General features: G+C 37.3%; 1 protein-coding gene across 2 annotated transcripts; it reads left to right on the top strand.

Annotated features, from left to right (window-relative positions):
* Positions 1-81: 81 nt before the first annotated feature.
* LOC127861633 (endoplasmic reticulum metallopeptidase 1-like) lies at positions 82-27860 on the top strand. 2 transcript variants are annotated; one of them, XM_052400308.1, is made up of 14 exons: positions 82-992; positions 1625-1752; positions 3730-3835; positions 6147-6293; positions 6748-6840; positions 10110-10322; positions 13548-13777; positions 16051-16234; positions 18161-18351; positions 19499-19654; positions 20566-20771; positions 22340-22455; positions 23483-23667; positions 25648-26279. In XM_052400308.1, the coding sequence occupies exons 1-14, from the start codon at positions 416-418 to the stop codon at positions 25777-25779; spliced, it is 2664 nt and encodes an 887-aa protein (XP_052256268.1). In that variant the 5' UTR covers positions 82-415; the 3' UTR covers positions 25780-26279. The 2 variants fall into 2 exon arrangements, with proteins under 2 accessions (XP_052256268.1, XP_052256267.1); XM_052400307.1 differs by lacking the exon at positions 25648-26279 and adding an exon at positions 26370-27860 and having other exon boundaries at positions 90-992.

The raw sequence follows: 27860 nt of genomic DNA, 5'->3' as shown, positions 1-27860 counted from the left end.
TGACATTATGTCTGTAAATCGGGAGATACATTAGTTTTACCAAATAAAGCTACTGGTTACGATCTAGAACAATCCGCTTTTGCATTGTGTTTTCTTGATCGATTGAATGCTTCCTCGGTAGTCTACACTTAATTAATGTACAATATACTACAGTATTGTGTTACCACTACAGTACAATAAGGTAGATCATGTTGTCGAGGACATTCTTTATAAACAATTGAAATCCACTATGCAGCGTTTTTATAAGTAAACATGGATTACTACACTATTTTTAATCGGATTTTTGTGTGTTTTGATTCTCTTCTTCGTTTATAAATAATAAATCAGCAACTGGCCACGTTCGATGTCGACAGAGTGTTAACCGATTAAATGTTTCCAGGGAAACGTTTAATCGAATAGCTCGGATATTTTCAAGATGGCCGCGTCCATGGGTGACAGCAAAACACGGAAGCGAACTTACAAATCCGCCAATTTGGAAGTAAATGGACATCAAAACGGACATTTGTCAAATGGCATTAATGAAAGATGTCTCAAGGAAGATGGGGTTAATGTTGTATACGTTTTGTTCGCTGTCGTAATGTATTACTGTGCCATATTTAGTTTCGTCCGAAGTCGCAGTTTTTCATTTCCTGAACCTCAAATTCAGGGGAAATTCTCACAAAAGGATGCATTCTACGAAAGCAATGCTAGAAAACATATGCAAGAGTTTTCTCTACATGGCCCAAGGGTTGTTGGAAGTGATGCAAATGAAATACATGCATATCAATACATTTTAAAACAGTTGCAAATTATAAAAACGAATGCGTTACCTCAGAAGTATATCCTTATCGATCAACAGAATGCAACAGGCTCATTTGATATAGAGTTTTTATCCGATTTTGTAAGCGTATACAGAGATGTCAAAAATGTTGCGGCGATGCTGAAATCTGAATTGGGATCAGAACATAGTCTCCTGATGAGTTGCCATTTTGACAGTTCTATTGATAGCCCAGGTACACATTCTTATTCTTAACCAGATTCTGTGACCTCAGTTTGACCCTTTACCACTTATATACGTATTTTGACGCATTTGTAGTCCCTCAAAAAGTTTCATTTATTTGATACCTTTCTTACTAAATTCAAGCTTTAAAGGCTTCAAATTTAACACCTAAGTTATTGATGAGCAGCAAACAGCATAAAACCTGAACAGACTGCGAGTTTCTCGCAGGCTTTTCTGGTTTTATACTGGTTGCAAAAGCCATTTTCACTTTGCTTTTTATGGAGAAAAGGGTTAAATAGCTTTCACAAACTGTTTTTTACATTTGCCAAGGTACATGTAATCGTTCATAACCAATTTCCATAATCCATGTTTTTTATGAGCTTAGTGATGTTGTTTAATTTACATTAAACACATTTATCTGTAATATGATAATGTTTAAAATCTCATATTATCTGGAGGCAATTATTTAATTATTATCTGTTGCGCTTAATATTCAAGTTTTCTCTATGTGTTGTATAATGTTTCTAAGTTAACCAGCTTAGCTTGCATATATTAATACGTTTTTCTTTGTTTTCATTGAGTGATTAGTTGTCAAGTAATGTGTGGATAATTGAACATCAATTTAATAGTTGTTTTTCAATGTAGGTGCCGGTGACAATGCCATTAGCTGTGCTGTTATGCTGGAAATATTGAGGGTATTTTCGCAATCACCTGTAAAACAACTTCATAACATCATTTTTCTGTTCAATGGAGCTGAGGAGAATCTCTTACAAGTAAGCTGTCATTGCTGACATTTATACTTACTATAATAAATTGCATTTTCTCCTTCATAATTATGATCACTTAAGCCCATGAAATAGTTCGTTCACAAGATAGGGGCATTGTATTGCTTTAACTGAATAGTACTTAGAATATAAATTTAAGATGTGTCTAGAACATGAAGATTGTTTAAAATAAAAGCTTTTAAGCCATAATAAATTTATGCTTATTGCTAATAAATTTAATTGGTCAATATTTAGAAACAAAATTCTGATAAGATACTCAAATTCTGATTATGGTAGATCATCTTGGATTTAAAATATGGAAAAGCAATATGTTCGGCTATTGAAGGTCATGTTGCATCTGTTGTCTTAATGACAAGACGCTCAACTATGAATAGAATGTCAATCATCTTAGAAAATAGATTAAACACCGTGTATTAATACCCTTTCAAACTGACGCTCAATTGGTCGTTGTTTGCTCAGGTACTTTAAAGTATCCTGGGTGCTCTTAAGTATACTACTATGTACCCTGGGTATGCAAAATGTGCTGAAAGGCATTCGTCCATACTTCTGGGTACTTTTTATGCCCCTAGAACATAGGTTCTGGGGGCACATTAAAATTGCAATGTCTGTCCGTTAGTCCGTCCAGAATAGTTTCCGCTCAATACGTCAAGCAATTGTGATCAGATCTTCACCAAACTTCATGAAAATGTGTAAGGCAATAACATCTAGGTCAAGTTCGATAATCCGCCAAATTGACCCAGACACTTGAGTTACGGCCCCTTAATCGTCGTAAAATTGTTTTTTTCTCGTTTCTGCTCAATAACTCGAGCAATTGTCATCAGATCTTCACCAAACTTCATGAAAATGTTTAAGGCAATAACATTTAGGCCAAGTTCTAAAATCGGCACTATTGACCCAGACACTTTTGAGTTACGGCCCTTGAATCATTGAAAAATTGCGTTTTTTCTCGTTTCTGCTCAGTAACTGGAGCAAATGTCATAGGATCTTCGCCACACTTCATGGAAATGTGTAAGGTCATAAGATCTAGGCAAAGTACGATAATCAGCCAAATTGACCAAGACACTCCTGAGTTACGGTCCTTGAATCATCGAAAAATTGAGTTTTTTCGCGTTTCCGCTCAATAACTAAAGCAATTGTCATCGGATCTTCACCAAACTTTATAAAAATGTGTAAGGCAATAAAATCTTGTTTAAATTCGATAATCAGCAAAATTTACAGAGTCACTTCTGAGTTATGGCCCTTGAATCATCAAAAATAAGATCTAGGCCAAGTACGATAATCAGCCAAATTGACCAAGACACTCCTGAGTTACGGTCCTTGAATCATCGAAAAATTAATGTTTTTTTCTCGTTTCCGCTCAATAACTAAAGCAATTTTCATCGGATCTTCACCAAACTTCATAAAAATGTGTAAGGCAATAAAATCTAGTTTAAGATCGATAACCAGCAAAATTTACAGAGTCACTTTTGAGTTATGGCCCTTGAATCATCAAAAAATTTCTTTTCCGCGCGAAAAATGCTCATAACTTCCATGTCGCTTCAGATGTAACCTTCATATTTGTTATGCATGTGTATATGGACAAGGCCCTTCCATACCCACACACATTTTGACCACTTTGACCTTGACCTTGAACTTAGGGTCTCGTTTGGGTTTCTAAATCTGTGTTGAAGTTTCGAAAAAGCGTTTTTTGGGGGCATATGTCTTCTGATGGAGACAGCTCTTAATAGTTTAGTTTCTGTATGCAACTTATCAATCTTGTTCATTGCTCGCAGCTGCTATCCAAACAATTCCTGATACACTTTTACCGGTAAAGTCTTCTGCACAAACCAAAATTGCAACTTTACTCTTACCCAGTATACATTTGTTTGAACAAAAATTCATAAAAAATGAAATATTCAAATCAGAATATATAACCCAACTATTTCTTTTATTTATTTTCATTTTTTTTAAATATTTCCATTCTAGGCTAGCCATGGCTTCATAACGAAGCATCCATGGGCTGACTCCATCAAGGCCTTTGTGAATATTGACTCTGCTGGAGCCGGAGGTTGGGAGATTGTCTTCCAAACAGGTGTGTTTGATATTCTAATGGATGGAAAAAAATAATATAAATAAACACAGCTTTATCTGATAGACAGAAAAGTCTTTCACCAATTCTTTCCCAGTCTTCGAAATTAGCACACGCCCGATCGCCCGTGGCGAGTAAAATTACTGCCGGGCACATACAAAAATTCACGTTTGTGGCCCGCCGGGCATGTAAATTATTGAAGCCAATTGACAGTTTATAAAAAAAATCGTAAGCGGTTCTTGATATTTGCAGATCTATTTTGCGAACAAACACCTTGCCGTAAGTTGTAAAACAATGAAATTCGATTGGTTTAACAACACGCACCTGCTTGCACACCTCATCGTTATTGTTTTTGACCGATGCAGTTCGGTCACATTCGGTTCTTATCGACGGTTTCTCTAGACATTAATCGAGAAGATGCTTTTTGTATCGATCATTTCAATCAAGTAATACGCTTCCGTTTTTGTCAATGTAAACAAATGTCATTGTCGACATAGAGGCAGTATCTTAGGTATGTTGATGGGGCTAAGCCCGATAAAGCACTTCCAAAATAGAAAATTGACAATGATTTAGAGAAAAAGGAAGCCAAGAAATGGAACGACGACACCAGAGAACGCTCTTTTCAAGAGCACTGGTGTAACGATCGACCGTCTTAATTCTAGTGATTGATTAGCTGTAATTGTATTCACTACTATTGAAACAAATGTTCTGCTGTACTATGTGTAGCATGTAAGTGTTAAAATGTTGTGATTTGTTATAATTTTGGTTAAAAAAGTTTGGGCATGTAAAAAATATGTTGGGCATGTAAAAATTCTTAAGTAACTGGCCCGACTGGCATGTAACTTTTCAAAGCTAATTTCGAAGACTGCTTTCCATAGGCCACTTTTTTCAATATTGCTTTGCAAAATGTTTGACTTAAAGTGTTGGCTAAAGAAATAATAATTTTCGCTTTAATTCCCAATTTTAAGGGGAAGAGTTATGTTCCTGCCAAAAGCCCTGACTCAGTTATATATATTTAATAGGTTTACACTGAAGTTGAAAATCAAGGTTTTCCAGGAAAGCTTGGGAAACAGATTGTTCCAGTTTATAACTCAGTTTGCGTCTTCGTCTTATTGGAGAGTCATGACAGGACATTGGCCTCCCCATGTTAACATGTTGACAGTATTGCCCCCTGAAACCTCGTATAACAGTATTGCCCCTGAATTTTTGTATGACAGTATTGCCCCTGAAACTGTGTATATACCAAGCTTTCATTGGGACCTAACCTGGGATGATATTTAGGGCCAGTTGAGTCAAGTTCACTTTGAAAAAAATAGAAAAAACTTTTCTGCTAAATAATATGAGTATATATGCAGGTATTGTATTGGACCATTATGTGTAGTAAGCTAACATTAAGACATAGCTTGATATTGAATTCTGGGTCAGTTTTGTCACTGTCACTTTATCTAAAAATACAGTTTCCATGTAATAACTTGAGTTTTGATGGAGATGTTATGCAGAAATGAGTGAGTAGGTATCATGTGCGCAGACTTAACCCATTTTGGGTCAGTTGGGTCAAGGTCAATTTTTAACCAGGTTTTCCGAAGGAAAAAACTGGTTATTAGATTGGTGAATGTCGGAGGGCGGGCGGGCTGGCTGGCGGGCGGAACAAGCTTGTCCGGGCCTTAACTTTGTGGTTCATTGTGAGATTTTTAAATCATTTGGCACATTTGTTCACCATCATTAGACGGTGTGTCGTGCGAAAGAATTACGTCAATATCTCCAATGTCAAGTTCACACTTTGAGTTCAAAGGTCAAAAATGGCCATAAATGAGCTTGTCCAGGCCATAACTATGTCATTTATTGCAGTTTTAAATTCATTTGGCACATTTGTTCACCATCATTGGACAGTGTGTCGCATGAAAGAATTACGTCAATAACTCCAAGGTCAAGGTCGCCACGACTAAAAATATATTTATTTTGAAACAAAGGGAGTCAATTACAAACAATCAGTTCAGTTTGAGTTGTCTCCCTTTATCAGACTTTTTTTTCAAATTGAAAACCTGGTTTTGTGACAATTTTGTCCCTTGTTTTTAAACAGTGTGTCAAAGAAGCTCACATGCAGAACGAGTTTGGGACTGCAAAATAATTCTGATTAAATTAATGTATTAGTACTGCATTGAAAACTAGGTTTCTTTGTGTTCCATGATTTTTGTCTTACAATTTTGAACTTCCTGTCAATTTATAATTTTATTGTCATTAGAAAAAAATCTCTGTGAAGGAAAATACTTATTTACAAACTGTAGAATAATCATCTATAATTGCTATTTGCCAGGCCCCTCCCACCCCTGGCTGGTGCGTGCCTATGCGGACTCTGCCCCCTACCCCAGTGGGTCCATCTTGGGACAGGAGGTCTTCCAGAGTGGAGTGATACCCTCTGATACTGACTTCAGGATTTACAGAGACTTTGGGGAAATACCTGGTATAATTGTCTTTGGTTATGCTGGTAAAAGTTATTCTTTATTTTATTGATGTTGCAATATTGTCCAGCTCATCGGTTGGTTTTAACAATTTTGTTTTGTTCCTTGAGGCTGCTCCTAAAGATATAATAGAATAGAATGTTAATTTTCCATCCATCATTAACATATAAAAGGGTTATCATAATTATGTGGCACCCTAATAAAAAGCAGACACTTTACCGCAACGCTAAAAAAGCTAACTCATAATTATAAAAACTAGCTTTTATAGCAGTGCAGTTGAGTGTCTGCTTTGAAAACTGAGAGGGCTGGGATTGAATTTGATTATCATCACAAATTTGTCTAGGTGGGTTACATCATTGGTATATGAAATGGAACAAAAGTTAAAATGACAATATAAAACTAGTTGCATGATAAATGTTGGTTGTGTGTGTTTCAGTGTTATTTTAATTATTTCAGGTTTGGACATAGCATACATAACCAACGGTTACGTGTATCACACACAGAATGATCAGAACAGGTACATCCAGCCTGGCTGTGTACAGAGAGGAGGTACGTTTGGTTATGTCATTATATTAGCATGGTTCTGGGCTTAATGCAAGTGCGAAAATTGTCGTTCTTTGAAGTCCGCACAGGCTAATCAGGAATATTTTTTTCAGCTTTAATTAAATTTTTTATTTAAGTCAACAGTGTGGTCCCTTATTAGCCTGTGTAGACTGCACAGGCTGATCCGGGATGGCACTTTACGAACATGTATCAAGCCCTGTTTTCACAGAGTGCAGCAACATTATGTTTTTGAGGTAATTTGACGAAAGTTAGTAGATACAAATTGAATGCTTATGGAAGCAAAAAGTCATTCAGACAATGTTTTTTATTGCTGGAAAAATAGCTGGAAAGTTAAGTTAGAAATTTTGTTCTTTGCTTGTCAGCTTTATTTTTGATAAACTATCCAAAATATTCTCAGTGTGAGCTGTCAAGGCTATGATATTTTCCGATTTCTCATTGAAAAAATGTATGAAATTGTTTAATTTAGACGTTTCTAAGTGCTATACCTTTTATCATGTTTAAAAAGTATATTTCAGGGTTAAAGGGATCTTTCCACGTTTTGGTAAATTGACAAAATTGAAAAAAGTTGTTTCAGATTCGCAAATTTTTGTTTTAGTTATGATATTTGTGAAAAAACAGTAATACTGAACAGTTACCATGGTCTAATATAGCCATTATATGCATCTTTTGACGATTTAAAAACCTGAAAATTATAAAGTGTTGCAACGCGAAACGATTGACTAATTTGAAGAGTTCTGTTGTTGTTTTTAATTTTGTGAAACAACGAAGATTGCTTATATAAAGTATAAAATATGTCACACATTCATATTTGGCAGGATGGCCGAGTGGTCTAATTAGTTTTTACTAGTGTTTGCAGCAGGACTCCGGGGGTCACTGGTTTGAGCCCTGCTGCGGGCTACTTTTTAAAATAATTTTAATTTTATTCTTGATTTTTTACTGAAGCTTTTCAGATCCAATGTTTACATTTATCAATATACCGGTAAAGCATTTAACGACAAACTTCAAAACATGTCAAAATCTGTGAAAAGGCCCCTTTAAAACCATTACTTGATAAATCTTGAAAAAGTTATTTCAAATAATTAGCTTTTAGTGTTAGGTATTGAATCTTCTGACCCTAAGGTGGAGAGAAAATAAATTGAAATACTCTCTTTGTATATGAATGTGTTTTATAGAAAGTATGTATTTGTTACACATTTCCAATGATTGTAAACGATTGCAACTTTTAGTCTTTAAGAAAGCTTTTTTTGTAGGTCTTGCTCATACAATTTCAACTTGCCTGATTTTATCTGCTCTAAATTCAAAAAATACATAATGTATGATTAAACTTATAGCAATTATTTTAAACCAGTTTAAGCTCCCAAATGGTTTGCTTTGCACGGACAGTTCAAAGGCTGTCACCACAGTTTTATTCACTGGTGTTTGTGTTTTTTCAAGTGCTTTTGTCCTGTGTGTCTGATTGGTGGGAAATATGTAGCACTCATATGAATGATCTCCTGCTGATGCTTTTGTGGTTTCATTTTCAGTATTTTTGTCATTTAAAAAGAAGATATGGTGATTATCCCACATTTTGAGAAATACATGTGTACACACTTACTTAAACAAATTAATGGATGGTACCATATATGCAATTATTTTTCTACATTGTCCAAACCATAACATTTTGTGAAAATTGTCAGGACATTTGATTTGACCTTTTCCCTGGACCCTAAAAACAAAATTTAATTTTAGTCCATGATGCATGCCTTTCAGAAGCTACCGGTACTTACTTTTTAAGTAAAATTCTGCCAATATTGACAATAACTGTGTTTGAAAATTTTGAAGACACAAACGTCCAGACGTTTATGGTAAATTTAATTGTGGATTATGTTTCTATTTTAAGATTTGATGTAACTGACTTCCAATCAGAACGTTGGTAACATCTGGCAACAAGTTACCCAGTATGTTGGAGAATGTTCTCATTTAATCTTAACAACAAATAGACTAGTGAATTGGAATATAGATTGAATGCAACGTGAACAAAATATTTTCTAAAAATAAAAGTGGATGTCAATTTCTGGGAGTTATTCAAACGCATTTGTTTGTATTGAAAAGTATAACTGTTTTTGTTGGCGTCTTTTAAGTGCTTATCTAAATCAAGTTTTGTTAAAATACACGAGATATTATTATCAACATTAAGACAAGAAACACAAAAAGCAGTGGGATTTTCCAGACATCACATATCAGTTACAAATTCATTTATTGGTTGCAAGAACCCCTGTTATAAGCGATAGCAAGAGAACATTAAAACATAAATAGATCTTCATCGCTGACAAGGTGTTAACAACAACTACACTTGGCTTATCAGTTGGCGATAAGGAGTTAATGCTGGTAAGTTTCTGCCAAATAGTGCATGAATTGCAAAATTGTCGCGACAAAAACACCACTTATGACATATATGATTGAACTTGAGTCCATAATAAGTTATCTTTTTTTATGTCCCCACCACTATAGTGGGGGACATATTGTTTTTGCCCTGTCTGTTGGTTTGTTTGTTTGTTTGTTGGTTTGTTTGTTTGTGAAAACTTAATCTCATGGAGCTGCACATTTTGAGTGGTGAAAGGTCAAGGTCATCCTTCAAGGTCAAAGGTAAAATATATGGGGACATAGTGTTACGCATCACTTGTTTTTAACTTTAATTCTATTCCTTGTAAGGTTTTATTTGTCCGATCTTTGGGCAAATGAGTCATATCCAATACTGAAATTTGCATGATATAGATTAGGGCCCTGTTTGGACAATTTTTAAGCTATTACAGAATTTTGTGCTCACAATAAACAAGAATGTATGATCTGTACGCTCAAAAATAGGTGGACATGTGAACAATTAAAAGGAAAATAATAGGTTTGAGCCTCACACTGTTAAAATGGGGCTTTAATGCATGTGCGTAAAGTGTCATCATATATAAGCCTGTAGTGTCTGCCGAGGCTGATGAATGACAACACTTTCTACTTTTATGGAACTTTTTGTAACAAGGAAGTCTCTTCTAATAGAAGATCCTGTCTAGGCAAAAAAGTGTCCCTGATAAGCCTGTGTGGATGCTAATCTGGGACAATACTTAAAGCACATGCGTCAAGCCCCATTTTCCCAGAGCGTTTCTCATTTACCAAAATAAATCATTTTACCTACCTACAGATATTGGTTCTTTGCAATTATACCTTATTGTAACTTAAATGTGTAGTATGATGGTCAATTAGACAGTTCCTGCTATCTTATCCAGGGGAGAATCTGCTGGGCCTCCTACGTCGCCTCTCCTCCTCTCCTCGCCTGGCCGACCCTGGGGATGAGAGAGACGGCACCATGATCTACTTTGACCTTGTGGGCTACTTCATGGTCTATTACCCACAGAGTGTGGCCATCGTCATCAATAGCGCCCTTGTGGCCACCATTGTCTTCAGAATCATACGGAAAACATTCAACCTCATCCCCTCAGGTCAGCTTGAGTGCTTCATGTTGAGGGTTAAGCGGGAACTTATTTACCCATTTATGCCTAGTGGATTCTCCCATCCTTTTAAATTTGATCAATTTATTTCCAAAATTAGGAATATCTAGTATATTTATTCCTATTTTTATAATATTTCTTACAGAAATTCCTTTAAGCAAACAGCGCAGACCCTGATGAGATGCCGCATCATGTGGCGTCTCATCTGCGTCTACGCTGTTTGCAAAGGCCTTTTTAGCTCACCTGAGCACAACGTGCTCATGGTGAGCTTTTGTGATCGCTTTTTGTCCGTCGTCCGTTGTCCGTTGTGCGGCGTCAACATTTGCCTTGTTAACTCTCTAGAGGCCACATTTATTGTCCAATCTTCATGAAATTTGGTCAGATGATTGGTTTTAATGATGTCTTGGATGAGTTCAAAAATGGTTAAGTTTGCTTGAAAAACATGGCTGTCAAGGGGCGGGGCATTTTTCCTTATATGGCTATATATGGCTATAGTAAAATCTTGTTAACACTAGAGGCCACATTTACTGTCCGATCTTTATGAAACTTGGTCAGAAGATTCATCCCGATAATATCTTGAACGAGTTCAAAAATGATGCTGGTTGGTTGAAAAACATGGCTGCCAGTGGCGGAACATTTTTCCTTATATTGCTATAGTAAAACCTTGTTAACACTCTAGAGGCCACATTTATTTTCCTAACTTCGTGAAACTTGGTCAGAAGATTTGTCCCAATAACATACATGCCAGACGTCCCGATCTTGGCTGGACAGTCCAGCTTTTGGACAATTTGTCCTGGCATCCCGATATGAGACGATTTGTCCCGACATTTGTTAAAAACAATGTAAGGTCTATAATTTCCAAATAAAATTCGCTTTTCGAGCTCTTTCTGGTTAAAACTTACCATGGCTAATCCCTTAATTGCCCCCAATTAACAACCCACTTCTACTACTCCAGTGCACCAGTGTTGTTTTTGACACCTTATCAGCGATTTATCGGCAACTTATTGATTTAATCAGCATTCACACCATGGTGTTTTTATGATAGGGGTTGCTCATTGCTATCGAAAGATGTATCATACAGAAATTAATACCACCTGGGTTTGTATTTTATGGCCCAATCAAGTCAAACGATACTATTATCTTTAGAGCTGCAACGATTCGATCCGATGCATCGAAAATCGGTTTTAAATGCGTCGATTCGATTACGATACCATCCCTACCAAATTGGATTTGATTCTTTAACATATAAACATAGATACGTAAAGCGCGCTGTACTGTGACTATTTGATACGGGAAGGTATAGGTTTTATCTTTACCTGTAATTACGACGCGGGCGATTGGTTACTTATTACTTTAGTCATCCAATCAAGTGCGTTACGGTCTACTTTTGGAAAAAGCGTAAAAATGGCTGAACAGGTTGTGGCCGACAAATTGAAATTATCAGATGCGCCTAAGAAGCTAAAATCAAAAGTATGGCAGTATTTTGGGGTTCGGGCTGGTAGCCCTCCCTATAAAGCTACGTATAAACTGTGCCTCATGGACGTGGTGTAACCTAAGTCCCGCTCAACCTTTAATCTAATTCAACATGTCAAACGCAAACATAACGTTGATTAAGCAGAAGGTAGCACCAGTGCAACTACTCAAGTCGCCAGCCTTATTATTATGTATTTATTTATTATATTATTGCGTAGTCAACACAATCTTCTAGTCAGAAGTTTATTGATATTAATATTGAATTCCTATTTTGCTATTCTCTTTATGTGTTTTATTAAAATATTGACATAGTTTGTTAGAAAATTGGCAGTTTCTTGCTAAATATTTCTTACAAATGTTAATTTAACCCACTTTCAACAGTTTTTAAAACACTGTTGAACCAACCAAACTATATCTAACAAACACACAAATGCCCAAGATATCTAGTAATGCAACACATTTGAACAGAAATGTTAATTTTGAAGCAGAAGAGTGAATAAATGATAAAGCTAGGTTGAAATATGAATCAATCGAAACAATCGGTATTGGACTGTCTGAAAACGAAATCGAATCGAATGGGGCTGTTGGTGAATCTTTGCAGCTCTAATTATCCTGTGTATTATACAACATAAGGTTATAAATCCTTTCAAAACACAGATTTTGTACATCAACCAAATTGAATGCTGACCAATTCACATTGATGTTTCTCACAAATTACCTTTCGTTTTCGACTTATTTTCAGAAAATAGTTTGTACATATTGCATCAATCTAAATTCAGAGTTAATTTACGATTGATTGAATAAGAACAGTACTCGATGCGCTCACATCGTGTCACACGATTAACATATGTTCAAGGGGGATATCCCATTGTGTACATACAGGTCTTACAATAACGTACTGACGTCACCATCTATGTATAGAATGGGGAATATCCTTGTACCAATTGGATGTCAAATCGAGGCACACGGGTATACCCCTCATTTCAGTTTATGGAGTGTGTTTACTTCCGGAAAATGGAGAACGACTCTGTGTTCACGAAATTCTGAACACACATTTATCGTCAGTATTGGGCAGAAATTTAGAGTTTTTGTAAGTAATATACTGACTATTGACTAAACAAATTGTGGAATGATTGATCGTCTCAGGTGTCCCGCTTTTTGGTAAAATGTCCCGACAATTTTTTATGGAAAGTCCCGATTTGGACCTGAAAAATTCTGGCATGTATGCCCAATAATATCTTGTTATCTCAGGTGAGCGACTTTGGGCCTTTCAGGCCCAATTGTTTCTAGATGCTAGGCATAAATGGGTTTATTGTATAGAAATATTGATGTAATATAGGAGAAGACAATATCGTTTTACTTTCAGTTAAAGACCAATTTTAAAGATTAATTAATTATTAATGTTCATTAAAAAAATAATACTACCAGCTCATTAAATATTCGCCATGCACTTGTTACATTTATAATGTGCCTGTTAAATTTGTTACGAGGCCACTATATTTGTAATGTGACAGTTATATTTGTTATTTGCCTGTTATATTTAAATTGTACTAGTTATGTTTGGTATGTGCCAGTTATATTTGTAATGTGCCAATTCTATTTATAATGATCTTGTTATGTCTGTAATTCACTGAATTGGCCCATTTTAAATTTTTGTTGCGTCCTTTCATGACTTTTTGTGGAAAGTCCAGCAAAGGCATGGCACATAATGAACTTGGCAGTGTGATTTCGATCTCATTTCAGATGAACATGATCCCATGTTCATGAAGAATTTGCTCAAAGCTACAGTTGCCCTGTTTCTCACCTGGATAGCGGTCATCCTGACCTGTGTTGCCATGGCGCTAACCATAACATTGCTAGGCAGCAACCTGAGCTGGTTTACGCATAACTACAACCTCGTACCTCTGTACCTCATTCCATCGGTGATAGTTGTACTCTATATGCAAGATTTCTTCAAGGATCGGTGGTTTAAAGTATGTATTGTGTGCGTTTTATTGCTGTGTCTAGCACTGTTGCAGCTTAATTTTCACTTTGTTTCTGTTTGCACCTGAATATTTTTTAATGCTTTGACTGTATTATATTTAAAGCTTGTTGAACATAGCCATTGAAGTTTATTTTAATTGTTTAATAGTTTCTTCTAGCAAGTTGAAACTGTCAATCATCTGGAAAAATGGACATTTGTAATAGTCCTGTATACATTAACTGAACTGTCCACTTTTGATAAATCAAAGCTCTGAAGACTGCAATTGTTTTTGTGTAACATTTGGCACAACACACTTCACAAATTCTTGTAAAAATTAAATGGTAAGCAACACAAGCTTACCTTTAAACTATGGATGGAAGAAATGTGTTAATTGTCAAAATTCTGCTGAATATTCTAATATTCAGATAGAATATTAATAAAATAATTATAGTACCGTACATTCACAGCCATAAGTCGATCTAAAAACGCTCCAAAAATTGACCTAAAAAGTCAACTCGACTTATGGGTGTGGTACTAAATTAAATTTTTAAAAAATCCATATTTCTGGGCAGTTTTTTTTAAGTAAATAATCTCCGTAGTGGAGGAATGATATGACTGTTTACGGTAAGGCCGACGTGTCTTTTACTCAAATATCCGCCGATAACAAAAAAACTCATGTTTACATTGGTTTTTAATTCATTAATCTTCGTAATAAGTCCAAATAAAAACATGTAAAAATAACTTCGTAAATATCATGCAAAAACAGACATTTGTACAACTGTACAGTAATATTTATCCCCACGCTTTTTGAAAAAAAGGTGGGGATATTGTGGTTATCTCCGCCGTCCGTCCGTCCGTCTGTCTGTCTGTCTGTCTGTCCGTCCGTCCTGGCCACTATCTCCTCCTACACTAAAAGCACGAGTACCTTGAAACTTACACACATGGTAGCTATGAGCATATGTGCGACCCTGCACTATTTCGAATTTTGATCTGACCCCTGGGTCAAAAGTTATAGCGGTTGGGGTGGGGCCGCGTCAGAAATTATCACTCATTTTTTTAGGTTATTTTACATTTACTTCTTTATTTCTACACCGATTCACTTCAAATTGATACTGGACCTCTCTTATGACAATACGGTCAATCTCAACCATGCATGGCCCCATTCCCAACCCTGGGGCGCCCCGCCCACATAGGCCACACCCACCAAAAATTTCCATTTACTATAATTTTTTCATTTCTACACGGATTCACTTCAAATTGATACTGAACTTTTGTTATGACATTAGGGTCAATCTCAACTATGCATGGCCCCAATCCCAACCCTGGGGCGCCCGCCCACATAGGCCACACCCACCAAAAAATTCCATTTACTATAATTTTTTCATTTCTACACGGATTCACTTCAAATTGATACTGAACTTCTCTTATGACATTAGGGTCAATCTCAACTATGCATTGCCCCATAACCAACCCTGGGGCCCCGCCCACATAGACCACACCCACCCAAAATTGCCTTTACTATAATTTCTTCATTTCTACACCGATACACTTCAAATTGATATTGAACTTCTCTTATGACAATACAGTCAATCTCAACTATGCATGGCCCCATAACCAACCCTGGGGCGCCCCGCCCACATAGACCACACCCACCCAAAATTGCCTTTTACTATAATTTCTTCATTTCTACACCAATTCACTTCAAATTGATACTGAACCTCTCTTATGACAATACGGTCAATCTCAGCTATGCATGGCCCCATTACCAACCCTGGGGCACACCTAGGTCAAACATTCGGCGTGGGGATACGCATCGGCCTCTGCCGCGCCATTTCTAGTTTATTTTATTTTTGCGTTGGACTGTCTTGTGTTAGTTCATGTTTTGATAACAGCTGCCTTCTATCCAGATTGTATTCTGATTAAACATTGTTCTTTAATTAGTTGTTACAATCAACCTTTAACATATCCATTAAGCATTCCTAACTATTGACCCTTAAAGAGTTTTTTTGTGTGCAAAGGACAAGCTGAGCTGTCATAAAATTAATCCGTAACAAAAATAAAAGTAAATGAGCCTCATGTTTGAAAGCGTTATCCCAAATTAGCCTGTGCAGTTTGGACAGGCTAATTAGGGACAACCCCTTCCACTTGAATGGAAATTTTCTTTTGAGGCAAGTCTCTTCTAAACAAAATGCATTCAATACGGAAATTGTCCTTGTTTAGCCTTTGCACATGCAGTAAGCTCCGTTTTCCCAGTGCAAGGCTCAAACCTGTCAATGTTCACAGGCCAACAGTCGCTGGTACAACGAGAAGCTGTTTTTCGAGGCCACCCTGACGGGTTGGTCAATACTGCTGCTGTTGTTGACCCTGAGGGGGATGGGCAGTGCCTTCATGCCCATGCTGTATGTCCTGGGGCCTCTCGTGATCAGAGACCGCACCATGTGGCTTGCTAGGGCCTGGAACTGGAAAAGTAAGTGTCGTCCAATACCAGCGCTTGTGCTTGAACATGACATTTAGGCTTCATCCTTTTTAACCACTCAGAGACACACTTTGACATGTTTGCAGTTTCTTAAAAAATCAAATTAAATTTAAACACTTGTGTAATATATTCATTTTTAAAGCCTTCATTTCCAACTCTAAGATATTGAGGAGCAGAAAACAGCATAAAACCTGAACAGACTGCAACTAACTCGCAGGCTGTTCTGGTTTAATTATGGTTTCATATAGCCATTTTCACTTTGATTTTGAGCTGAAATGGTGAAGTTAACTTTAAATTATGGCCTGTTTCCAGATCGACCAATTAATACAGTACTATAAAAGGTTATCACCTTATTAGAAATATATCAAATAATTACAGGGCCGTACCCAGGATTTTTTTACTGGGGGGCCCAACCGGGGAGGGTTTGGGAGGGGTCCCCCCCCTATATATATATATATACTTTTTTAATTTGGCACTTTGCAAGGTGAATTTTAATGCTTATAAAAAAACGTATTTTGTGATATGAATTAATGGAATATAACAAGTAAATCAGCACATTTCGGAAGTCTTAAGCTTTAAACATTGGTGTGAATTCACAACAATATTAAAAGCTTTTGATTTCCGAAACTTACAGGTTTAAACTGACGATTATCCACATCAACTCTCGTATTTCTTCCACCATTTTTTTCACAAATCAATAACGTCACAGGTATTTTTAATCTGATTTTTTGGGAAAGACCTTGCCATTTTTGAGGAAAAAAATTGCGCGAAACGCCTAATTTTCCGGGGAAATAATGAGAGTCTTAAATAATCAATTTAACATATTTTACTGTTTTCAAACAAATTCAAGGAAAGAGATAATTTAATTATACAATATTTTTCTACACTGGATCAGGATAACTTATATAATGAGATCGATTTGTTGTTTCAATTTTCATTTTTTTACCAATGAGCCATTAATAGGTTGATATTACTCAATTCTCGGCACTCAATTATTTTAAATACTGAATTCTGTCAAATTCTTATCTGTTTCTCGGCAAATTTATGAATCTGTTTTTCTTTCTTTTAAACAAACATGTTAACTATCTCATCGTAGTCTTTTTCAGTGATTTCCTTTCAAAAATTATAAATACTCAGTTATAATACCTTTGTCAGTGTTTTTGTTCTGGTTCAAATTCAGGGCCCTATTCTCAATGCAAAAAGTATATATTGGGACCTAAAAATTCCCAATAAAAGGTTTAAAAAAAAAAAATTAAACTTTTAAAAGGGAAAAATACGTCTAGGGCATTCTCAAAGAAGGAAAAAACTTGCGTCGGCAATTATCAGACCATAGTCTACGAACTCCTGTAGCAGTTGCTTCCATTCGCTGCACGTATCAAAATACATGTTACATCAACCATCGATAGATGAAGCATTCATGATCACAATGGGGGACTGATCGGGGATGTGTGTACAAGGCGATAAGAAAACATTGCCTAGAGGCTTATCTCGATTGGCGAGCGTTAATCCCCTTGTTTATCAGGGACAATAAAACATAGCTGCTCTTTTGTTTTGAGGGAAAGTGTACTGTGGGCCCTTGCACGAGAGAAAAAATTGCAGTGGGCCGATTATTAAAAAAAATCATAGTTTGACAGCCAGATGGGGGGGGGGGGCCCGGGCCCCTGGGCCCATGGCCTGGGTACGGGCCTGAATTAAAAAATTTGTTCAATTTTCATGACTTTTATTTATTTTAGGAATACTCATGAAGATGTAGAGAGATATTAATCAAATTATTAAATTGTTATTAAGGAAATAAACTTTTTTCCAAAATAGTTTTAACCTCTGTTATTATCTAGAAAAAGCCTTCAATTTTTGTTTGCAATAATCTTTCACTTTATATAAATGCATACCATGGTTATCAAATTCCTTACATTTCAGATCATGTCACCAGCTTTGTGAGTCTTCATCTGGCCTCGTTATTCGTGCCGTTACTAGTGACGATCTACATGTCGCATGCAGTGTTTACACTCTTCATTCCAATATTTGGCAGGACAGGAACCTCTGTCAATGCGGACATTGCCGCCTCACTTCTGTTGGCTATTCTGCTCATTCCAACCACTGGCTATTTGGTATGTTGTGTTTGAGAGCAAGTAGAAATTGCTGATCAAAAGATTATGATAATGTAATATATGAATGCAATATGTTTTTTAGAGAGCATATTATTATATTTACTGTGCTTATTGAATATTGACTACATACATTGTACCTTTATTAAACTGTTACAGTTATTTTACAGCACTCCTGTTTACAAATGTATATGCTATTTCAGCTTAATTATTGCTACAGATTTGAAATGAAGTTTTGAGACAACTGGGCTTTGTGCATGTGTGTTAAGTGTTGTCCGAAATTTGCATGGGAAATCCACACAGGCTAATAAGTGACGAGACTTTCGGCTTGTATGGAATTTTTGGTTTAAAGAAAGTCTCTCCTGAACAAAAATCAGTGTGCCGGGTGTTGTCCCAGAACAGCCTGATCAGGCTAGTCTTGGCAGACGCTGTGATAACATGCATTTATCGTAACCACCGCATTGATATCTGCCTGATACAACGTTGCCTGATATATTTTTTTATATCATGGTCAACAGGAAGTTCTTATATCAGTCTTGTGTGGAGGATGGTCATTTTACACAGAATCAACTATAAAGTAATCACTTTTAGTTAAATCGAATCAGATTCAACAAAACAAACAATTTGATACCAAGATGTAATATATTTTTAACACAAAGTGCAACACAAACAGCAAAAAACATTTTTTACAAATTTTAAGCGCGCATGCTCATGACGTCATTATTAACACGTCAAACGACAAAAGTCATATTCTTTCCTGCTATAAATGCAGCTTTTTTAGCGATTTTTTCATTGTTTCTTTAAAATCGTGGAAGTAGAGGTATGATAAACAGAAAAACAGGTTACTGTCTGATCTTTTTGTAATATATCAGGCTCGGCACGAATAAAATATAAAATTGTATAACTCTAAGCCTTGCCTGATATATTACAAAAAGATCAGGCAGTAACCTGTTATTCTCTATTTAGCCTCATTTACCCTAGGCTCAAATATGTTTATACAGAGTCATCTAATCTACTGAACCTATTTAAAATATACAGGATAATGTGTCTAAACAATTCCTTAGCCTTCAGGAACTATAATATGGGATTCTGAAATTTAGCAACAACTACAACATTGATAAATCAACACTTTCCATTATCCCCCTTGCAGGTCAGCCTGTGTTACCTTTGTCGTAACATCCGCAAGATCTGTGCTGTGCTAGCTGTGGTCGTGCTCGTCTGGGTGTGTGCCATAGTAGTCTCCCCACTCGGCTTTCCGTACAGCGGTGACAAGGATCATCCTTCGCCTAACAGGCTGTTGGCCATAGTATGTGCAACATGGATGTAGCTATGCACACTTGTCCTCATTCTGGGAAGACTGGGTTTAATGCATATGCGTAAAGTGTCATCCCAGATTAGCCTGGTCAGTCAACACATGCTCATCAGGGATGACACTTTCCATGTTGACTGGATTTTTGTTATTTTTGCTTAAAAAATGACTTAATAACATTGATATTTACTTTCAACATGCACTTACCTATCTTCATTTTGATCTTGGCGTTGACCTATTTGAGTAATAAAACTTATTAAAATGGGCCAATGGATCAATACTGCTAAGGGATCCACCCAGTGTATCAGCATTTATTGAATGCATCATGTTGTTTCAAGGGGCTTTGAAACCTGAGTCACATGGTTTTGTTTGTATTAGCTCGGCTGTTTTCGGAGAAAACCCGAGGTATTGTCATAGCCAGCTCGCCGTCCGCCGGCGTCGTGCTAAAACTTTGACATTTTGCTCTAAAATCAAAGTGCTTTCACCTACAACTTTTAAACTTCAGATGTTGATGCACCTTGATGACTTCTACATGCCACATCCATTTTTGGGTCACTAGGTCAAAGGTCAAGGTCACTGTGACTTCTGAAAAAAAACTTTAAAAAATTCTGACAAGCTTTCATTTATTAAAAAATGCACCCGCAGCCGAGCGTTGGCACCCGTTATGCGGTGCTCTTGTTTTAAGCTTAATGCCGACCACATTCTAAGATTTATATTTGGATGCATCATTTTCTGACTTCTATTTGTGCTTTCTCTTCTTTCGAAATACAGGCTATATAGTTTTATGTTATACTGCAAACTTATTGTAAATACATAGTTAAATACATGTTAAATTAATTTACAGCAGAACAGTTTGTGTTATGAAGATGAATTGGCCCAGAACTAAAAAATACTTAATTCATCTACAGCATACCAGACGAAGAGTTTTTGACTTACAAAGTCATGTGACCCATGAAGACTCAGGTATTTGGCTCATTCCTTTCGACTACAACAACAACAAGCACCTGTTGGGGGCCATGCCTCAACTGAAGGATGCGATTGACGTGGATTGCAGACTTGGACCATACTGCGGCATGCCGTTTATCATACCTTGCATCTCCATGTTACCGCCCAAGTATGCTTCACTACATTTTTGCCCCCACTTCAGGTGGAGGCAATATAGATTTGTTCTTGTTTTCAAGATGAGCTATTGTGATAACCTTACGTCAGTTGTGACTGCATCTTCAACTTTTAGCTTAGTACCATTCTATATGGGCATACATTTTTACCCAGTTTAGCCTGTGAAGTCTGCACAAGCTAATCAGGGAAGAAATTTTTTGCCTTCAATCGATTTTGGTTAAGATGGAAAGTGTTGTCCCTGATGAGTCTCTGCGGAAAACCCAGGCTAATATGGGATACCACTTTATGTACATGAGTCTCTGCGGACAACCCAGGCTAATATGGGATACCACTTTATGTACATGAGTCTCTGCGGACAACCCAGGCTAATATGGGATACCACTTTATGTACATGAGTCTCTGCGGACAACCCAGGCTAATATGGGATACCACTTTATGTACATGAGTCTCTGCGGACAACCCAGGCTAATATGGGATACCACTTTATGTACATGAGTCTCTGCGGACAACCCAGGCTAATATGGGATACCACTTTATGTACATGAGTCTTTGCGGACAACCCAGGCTAATATGGGATACCACTTTATGTACATGAGTCTCTGCGGACAACCCAGGCTAATATGGGATACCACTTTATGTACATGAGTCTCTGCGGACAACCCAGGCTAATATGGGATACCACTTTATGTACATGAGTCTCTGTGGACAACCCAGGCTAATATGGGATACCACTTTATGTACATGAGTCTCTGCGGACAACCCAGGCTAATATGGGATACCACTTTATGTACATGAGTCTCTGCGGACAACCCAGGCTAATATGGGATACCACTTTATGTACATGAGTCTCTGCGGACAACCCAGGCTAATATGGGATACCACTTTATGTACATGAGTCTCTGCGGACAACCCAGGCTAATATGGGATACCACTTTATGTACATGAGTCTCTGCAGACAACCCAGGCTAATATGGGATACCACTTTATGTACATGAGTCTCTGCGGACAACCCAGGCTAATATGGGATACCACTTTATGTACATGAGTCTCTGCGGAAAACCCAGGCTAATATGGGATACCACTTTATGTACATGAGTCTCTGCGGACAACCCAGGCTAATATGGGATACCACTTTATGTACATGAGTCTCTGCGGACAACCCAGGCTAATATGGGATACCACTTTATGTACATGCATTAAGCCCCGTTTTCCCAGAGCAAGGCTCAAATAGTTGAAGTGATAGGAAATTTATAAATGTGTCTTGTTCTGAGAAAATTGGGCTTAATGCATATGCGTAAAGTGTCGTCCCAGATTAGCCTGTGCAGTCCGCACAGGCTAATCAGGGACAACACTTTCCGCTTTTATGGTATTTTTAGTTTCAAGGAAGTCCCTCCTTGCCGAAAGTCACGTTTAGGCGGAAAGTTTCATCCCTGATAAGCCTGTGCGGACTGCACAGGCTAATCTGGGATGACACTTTACGCACATGCATTATGCCCAGTTTTCTCAGATTGCGGCTTAAATGTATGAATGATTTAACAGCAATATTACTTTTGTTCTCCACAGACAAAGTCTATACCTGCCAGTTCCTTCACACACGAGGCCTGATGTTAAATGTGAGCTTGTCAAGAAGCAGTATGAGACATCATCAGGATATCAGAAGCTGGACTTGGAAATAACAGGTATGTTGGGAAACCAAATTGTTCACAGGTTTTCAATTTTTTTCTAAAATTTCATAATATGAAAATACTAAGATATTTTAATGTTGGGATAGTTTAATGTTATTATAATAACAATTTTGATAGAACACAAAAAGTGGACATCATGGGTTTTAAGCAAACCTTGGATTAAGCAAACTGTACGGAAATATGGTTAACACTGATTGGCCTTTCCATCCTGACACTTTTAAGCATCATTATCTCTCATGATCCTAGATCTTTTCCTGTAACATGAAATTCATTTTATTAGCTCGGCTGTTTTCATAGAAAGCCCGAGGTATTGTCATAACCAGCTCGCCGTGTCGTGTCAGTCATCGTCCGCGTCATGCTAAAACCATAACATTTTGTCAAGGTTTTGAACATTGGCTTTACAATCAAAGTGCCTCCACCTACAACTTCCAAACTTTATATGTAGGTGCACCTTGATGAGTTCTACACGCCACACCCATATTTGGGTCACTAGGTCAAAGGTCAAGGTCACTGTGACCTCTAAAAAATAAATAAATCTGACAAGCTTTCATTTATTAAAAAATGCACCAACAGCCGAGCGTTGGCACCCGTTATGCGGTGCTCTTGTTTACCCAACTTGTCACGTGAACATTAATTGCGTACAAGATCATATAAATTGCTCAAGTTATATTTTCAACCTGATGTTGATTTTGATGGCAATAAATAGCCCTGCAAATGTCGATATGGTAAAACTTTAGTGTATTCTGGATGGTATTAATCTGGACTGCGTCATACATAAATGGGTCTTACCCATAAGCTCAAGACGAGCCTGCACAATTGGGGTCCGCACAGGCTGATTTGGAATGAAACTTCCTACCCAGACTGGATTTTTGTTGGGAAAAGGCTTCCCTTTAATTGAAAAAAATCATAAAAGTAGCCTGATTAGCCAGTGCAGACAAGGCTCATATATGACATCACAATTAGCCAGTGCAGACAAGGCTCATATATGACATCACAATTTTTGTTACTTTGTTTTTCCCAGGCCCCGACCACATAACAGTGCAAGTTCGCCCGCACCCGGGTGTGACTCTGGCGGGGTGGAGCCTCAGTGAGTTTGTCCCAGAGCCTGCTGCCATGCCCGCCGACATGAACGAGACCACATACTTTGTGTACTACTCCCATGGTCAAGCACCCGAGTCACCTTGGGCATTCTCTCTGTACCTGAAGGTAGGGAATGAGATGTTGAACTTATATTAGCCTCATTCTGGGGAAAGTGGGCTTGATGCATGTGGGTAAAATGTTGTCCCAGATTAGAAGCACAGACTAATCAGGCACAACCCTTACGGCTTTAATGGAAATTGTTTAAAGGAATTCTCTTCTAAACAAAACTCTAGTTTAGGCAGAAGTTGTTTTCCTTGATTAGCCTGTGTAGACTGCACAGCCTTATCTGGGATGACACTTTACTCACATATATGAAGCCCAGTTTTTACAGATCAAGGTTCATTTGTGTCTTGTTCTGAGAAAGCTGGTCATAATTCATGTGCGTAAAGTGTCGTCCCAGATTAGCCTGTGCAGTTCGCACAGGCTAATCAGGGACGACACTTTACGCTTTAACTAGATTTTCAGTAAAAAGGGACTTCCTTTAAACGGAAAATACCATTTAAGCGGAAAGTGTCGTCCCTGATCAGCCTGTGCGGACTGCACAGGCTAATCTGGGACGACACTTTACGCACATGCATCATGACCATCTTTCACAGAGCAAGAAAAATAGGAACCACATACTTAGTGTACTTCTCCAACGGGCAGGCCCTTCAGTGACTGTGCATTCTCTCTGTACCTGAAGTTAGTCAACGAGATCTAGTTATATGAGCCTTGTTCTTGAAAAACTGGACTTACTGCAATGTGTGCAGGCTAATCTGAAAAACACTTTACGAACATGCATTATGCCCAGTTTTTCCAGAACAAGGTTGATAATGGCTTGCCCTAGATAGCAAAATTTTCATTTAAAGTCGTGCAATGGCTTGTGCCCAACGAACAAAAAAATTAAGACCGTCACACAAATGTGAGAATCCACGACACTCTGATCTATGTAACCAGTGTAACTCAGAGTAGGGACTTGTATTGCTGGGTTCCCAAGTTGAGTTGGAAGAGACGAAAGCTGTTACTATGGAGTTTTTTCTTATCCCCCGCCATAGGCGGAGGGATATTGTTTTGGCGTTGTCCGTCCTTCCTTCCGTTGTCCGTCCGGCACTTTTGTGTCCGGAGCCATATCTTGGAAGCACTTTGGCGGATTTCATTGAAACTTGGTATGAGTATATATATATATGGATAAGAGGATGATGCACACCTAATGGCATTATACACCATCTGTTAATAACAGAGTTATGGCCCTTTGTATCTTGGAAAAATGCTTGTTTGTGTCCGGAGCCATATCTTGGAAGTGCTTTGAAGGATTTCATTGAAACTTGGTATGAGTATATATATGGATAAGAGGATGATGCACGCCAAATGGCATTGTACACCATCTTTTAATAACGGAGTTATGGCCCTTTGTATCTTGAAAAAATGCTTTTTTGAGTGTCAAATATAACACTTTTGTGTCCAGAAGCATATTGGCGAGGGATATCAATTCAACGAATTTGCTTGTTAGTTATATTCTCAGCATGTCCACTTAAACCACTTAAACCACTTAAGCCCCGTATAAGCACGGGTATACATGGCAGTGCCAGATGGTTTTGGGATACCTCAGGATCAAGATCGGGGACAATCCATGGACATTTAGGAATGTTTGAGTGTCGACAGTCTTCCAAAGACCATCAACCTGGTGACAACATGCTATCCACATGCAACAACCCACACCAACACAGACAGTCGTGGCAGCAACATGCAATCAATAACTTGTGTATTGCCTTTATCATATGCCCGTTCTTACTAATGACTGTGGCTATTGGGTTTAATAAAAATTTGTTGACATGAGAAGAAAAGACTGAAATTAAGAATAAAATCACCAAATGGAAGCATCAGGATAAACAATATTGAACACACAAACCACCTCTTCTCTTTATAATTAATACCATATCATTATAACATTTTTCATTGAAATGTGTTCCCGGACTGTCAAGTGCACTTGGACAACCAAGGCACAAATACGGCTGTCCCTAAAACCTTCATGGCAGGTTTATATATCCCTGATACGTCCATCAATAGGGATCACAAGGGATCAACAAGTGTCGTGTTTGCCTTCCGGAGCCCCACAGACTTTCCAGGACCTACAACACTGATCTACCCGGCGGCTACACAACTCACATGCCGGAGCGTTCCAGATATTATCAAGATTGATCTATACGGGACTTGGCCTTGAGACTTGTCAAGGAATAGTTTGAATATACTATTTGAATGTCGAAACTTTGTAATATTACAGCCTTAAGAATTCACACCTCATGAGTGAGCTCTAGTAAAGCAAAAAAAATAGCCCCTCCTTCCTAAAAATAGTTCCTACTGTTCACCTTAATCCGTAAATACCCAGATTAAATCATCATTTGATTTTTATAGGAAAATAAATATATTACCGGTAATTGTGTTAGCTTTGCATGCAAACAAACAATTAATGTTAGAGTAAAATGACTTTTAATAGTGGAAAGTATATCATAATAGTGTGTAATGCTCTGGGGAAATGGGGCTTCATGTGTATGGTAATTTGGTAAAGTGATGTCCCAGATTAGCCTGTGCAGTCCATACTGGTAATGAGGTACAACTCTTTAAACTTTTATGGACTTCTTCTTTAAAAAAAGTAGTCTCTCTTAAAGCTTAAAGGAGTCCAATCCAGACGGTGTCGTCCTGATAAACCTGTGTGACATCACATGCTAATATGGGATGACACTCACTGCTTATGTAATGAACCCCTGGCTCATACTAAATTTGGCTTTCAGACTGATTCTGGTCATGATTCGTTGAAAGGCTTGGTGGACATTGGAGTCGCAGGCCACTATCTGCACGGACGGGACAAACACACACCCGAGATGGAGCAGTTCCTTGCCAAGGCACCTGATTGGACAACGCCAGTCACGTGGACGGCATCATGGGATGGTTACGTGTTTTAGTCAATATCAAAATTTGGTAAATTTAAAGTCATATGATGGTATCAAAATTAAGTGAATGTAAAGACACCTCATGGCTTTTTGTTTTTCAAGTGTTTAGTTGAAGTACTAGTTATGTTTTGCATTGGATTTCATTTATTTTGTGACTTTTGATATTGTTAACAATTGCTTTGATTTTTTTTTAATGTTTAGTTTAAGTCCATGCTTAGCATTCAAATTAATGTATGTGTGAATGTTGATATTGCTCACAATTGCTTTGAGGGAAGGTTACTTATTAAGCTTTCAATAGCAGCCTGTGTGTGGAGAGTTGTATGAACAATGGCTCCATGTTAATTTTTGTAAAAAGTTGTTTATAGAATGACTGGTGTGTATGAAGTTGAATTGTATTTCCACCAATAAACTTGTGTAGTATTGGTGCATAAGCCTTCATAGGCAACATGTACACATGTTATCATAAGTATTTATTTACCTCTCAAGTTCTCACCTGTCTCTTGACAAATGGCATTCATGTCATCGTGACATATTTTTGTCACTTTAGTTTTATTCTCAACAGCTATCACATTTCTATACTATTCTTATGAATTGCACTTTAAATACTTCACCAATAGGATGATGCCTATTGATTTTGAGTTAAATAGGTCAAGGAAGTGTAGACCATTTTGTTTCTGCAAGCTTTTAAGAGAACTCTTTGGCCTAAAAGTTAACATGATGTGTACCGGTATATGGGATGATAGGGAGACACCTTTTAATGTTGTGGTCAAATGTTTTAAGGGCTTGTAACTTTAAATAAACACTATTCATTTCCACATGATATCTAGACAACACAATTTCCAACTATCATACAAACCGGTATGTCAGTTCCTCAAGATTAATGGAAGATAACTATCAATTTTAATTTCATCGGGACAAAGGTCAAGGCCACAGCATTTCAACTCAATACCATCAAAATATTTTAACCTAGCATCATGTTTTAGAATGCTTCATAGTCATAAATGGAAAAATATCTATATAGATTTGCAGATCAACAGGTCAAAGTTCAAGGTCATAGAGACATGTAGTATTAAAGCATCTCTTTCACAAATTTCATATATTGACACATATGTGCCGAATGGATGGGCAGTGCGAGGCATACATGTTTTAAAACATCTCTTGTTTCATACAGTTGTCAATTAAATTTAGTAATTGTTGAATTATTGCAAAGAATATCCAGTCAACTTCATGTATAGAGATATTTTCCATTCAATAATATTGGCATATAAGATTCCTTCAGGTATATATTGTTATTAAGTTAGTGTTATTTAAGATTGATTTGTTTAGAATGTT

The sequence above is a fragment of the Dreissena polymorpha genome, chromosome 16 (assembly GCF_020536995.1).
Source record: "Dreissena polymorpha isolate Duluth1 chromosome 16, UMN_Dpol_1.0, whole genome shotgun sequence".
Lineage (NCBI taxonomy): Eukaryota > Metazoa > Mollusca > Bivalvia > Myida > Dreissenidae > Dreissena > Dreissena polymorpha.
Note: the sequence above shows the minus strand (reverse complement) of the source record. Positions and strands in the feature narration are given on the sequence as shown.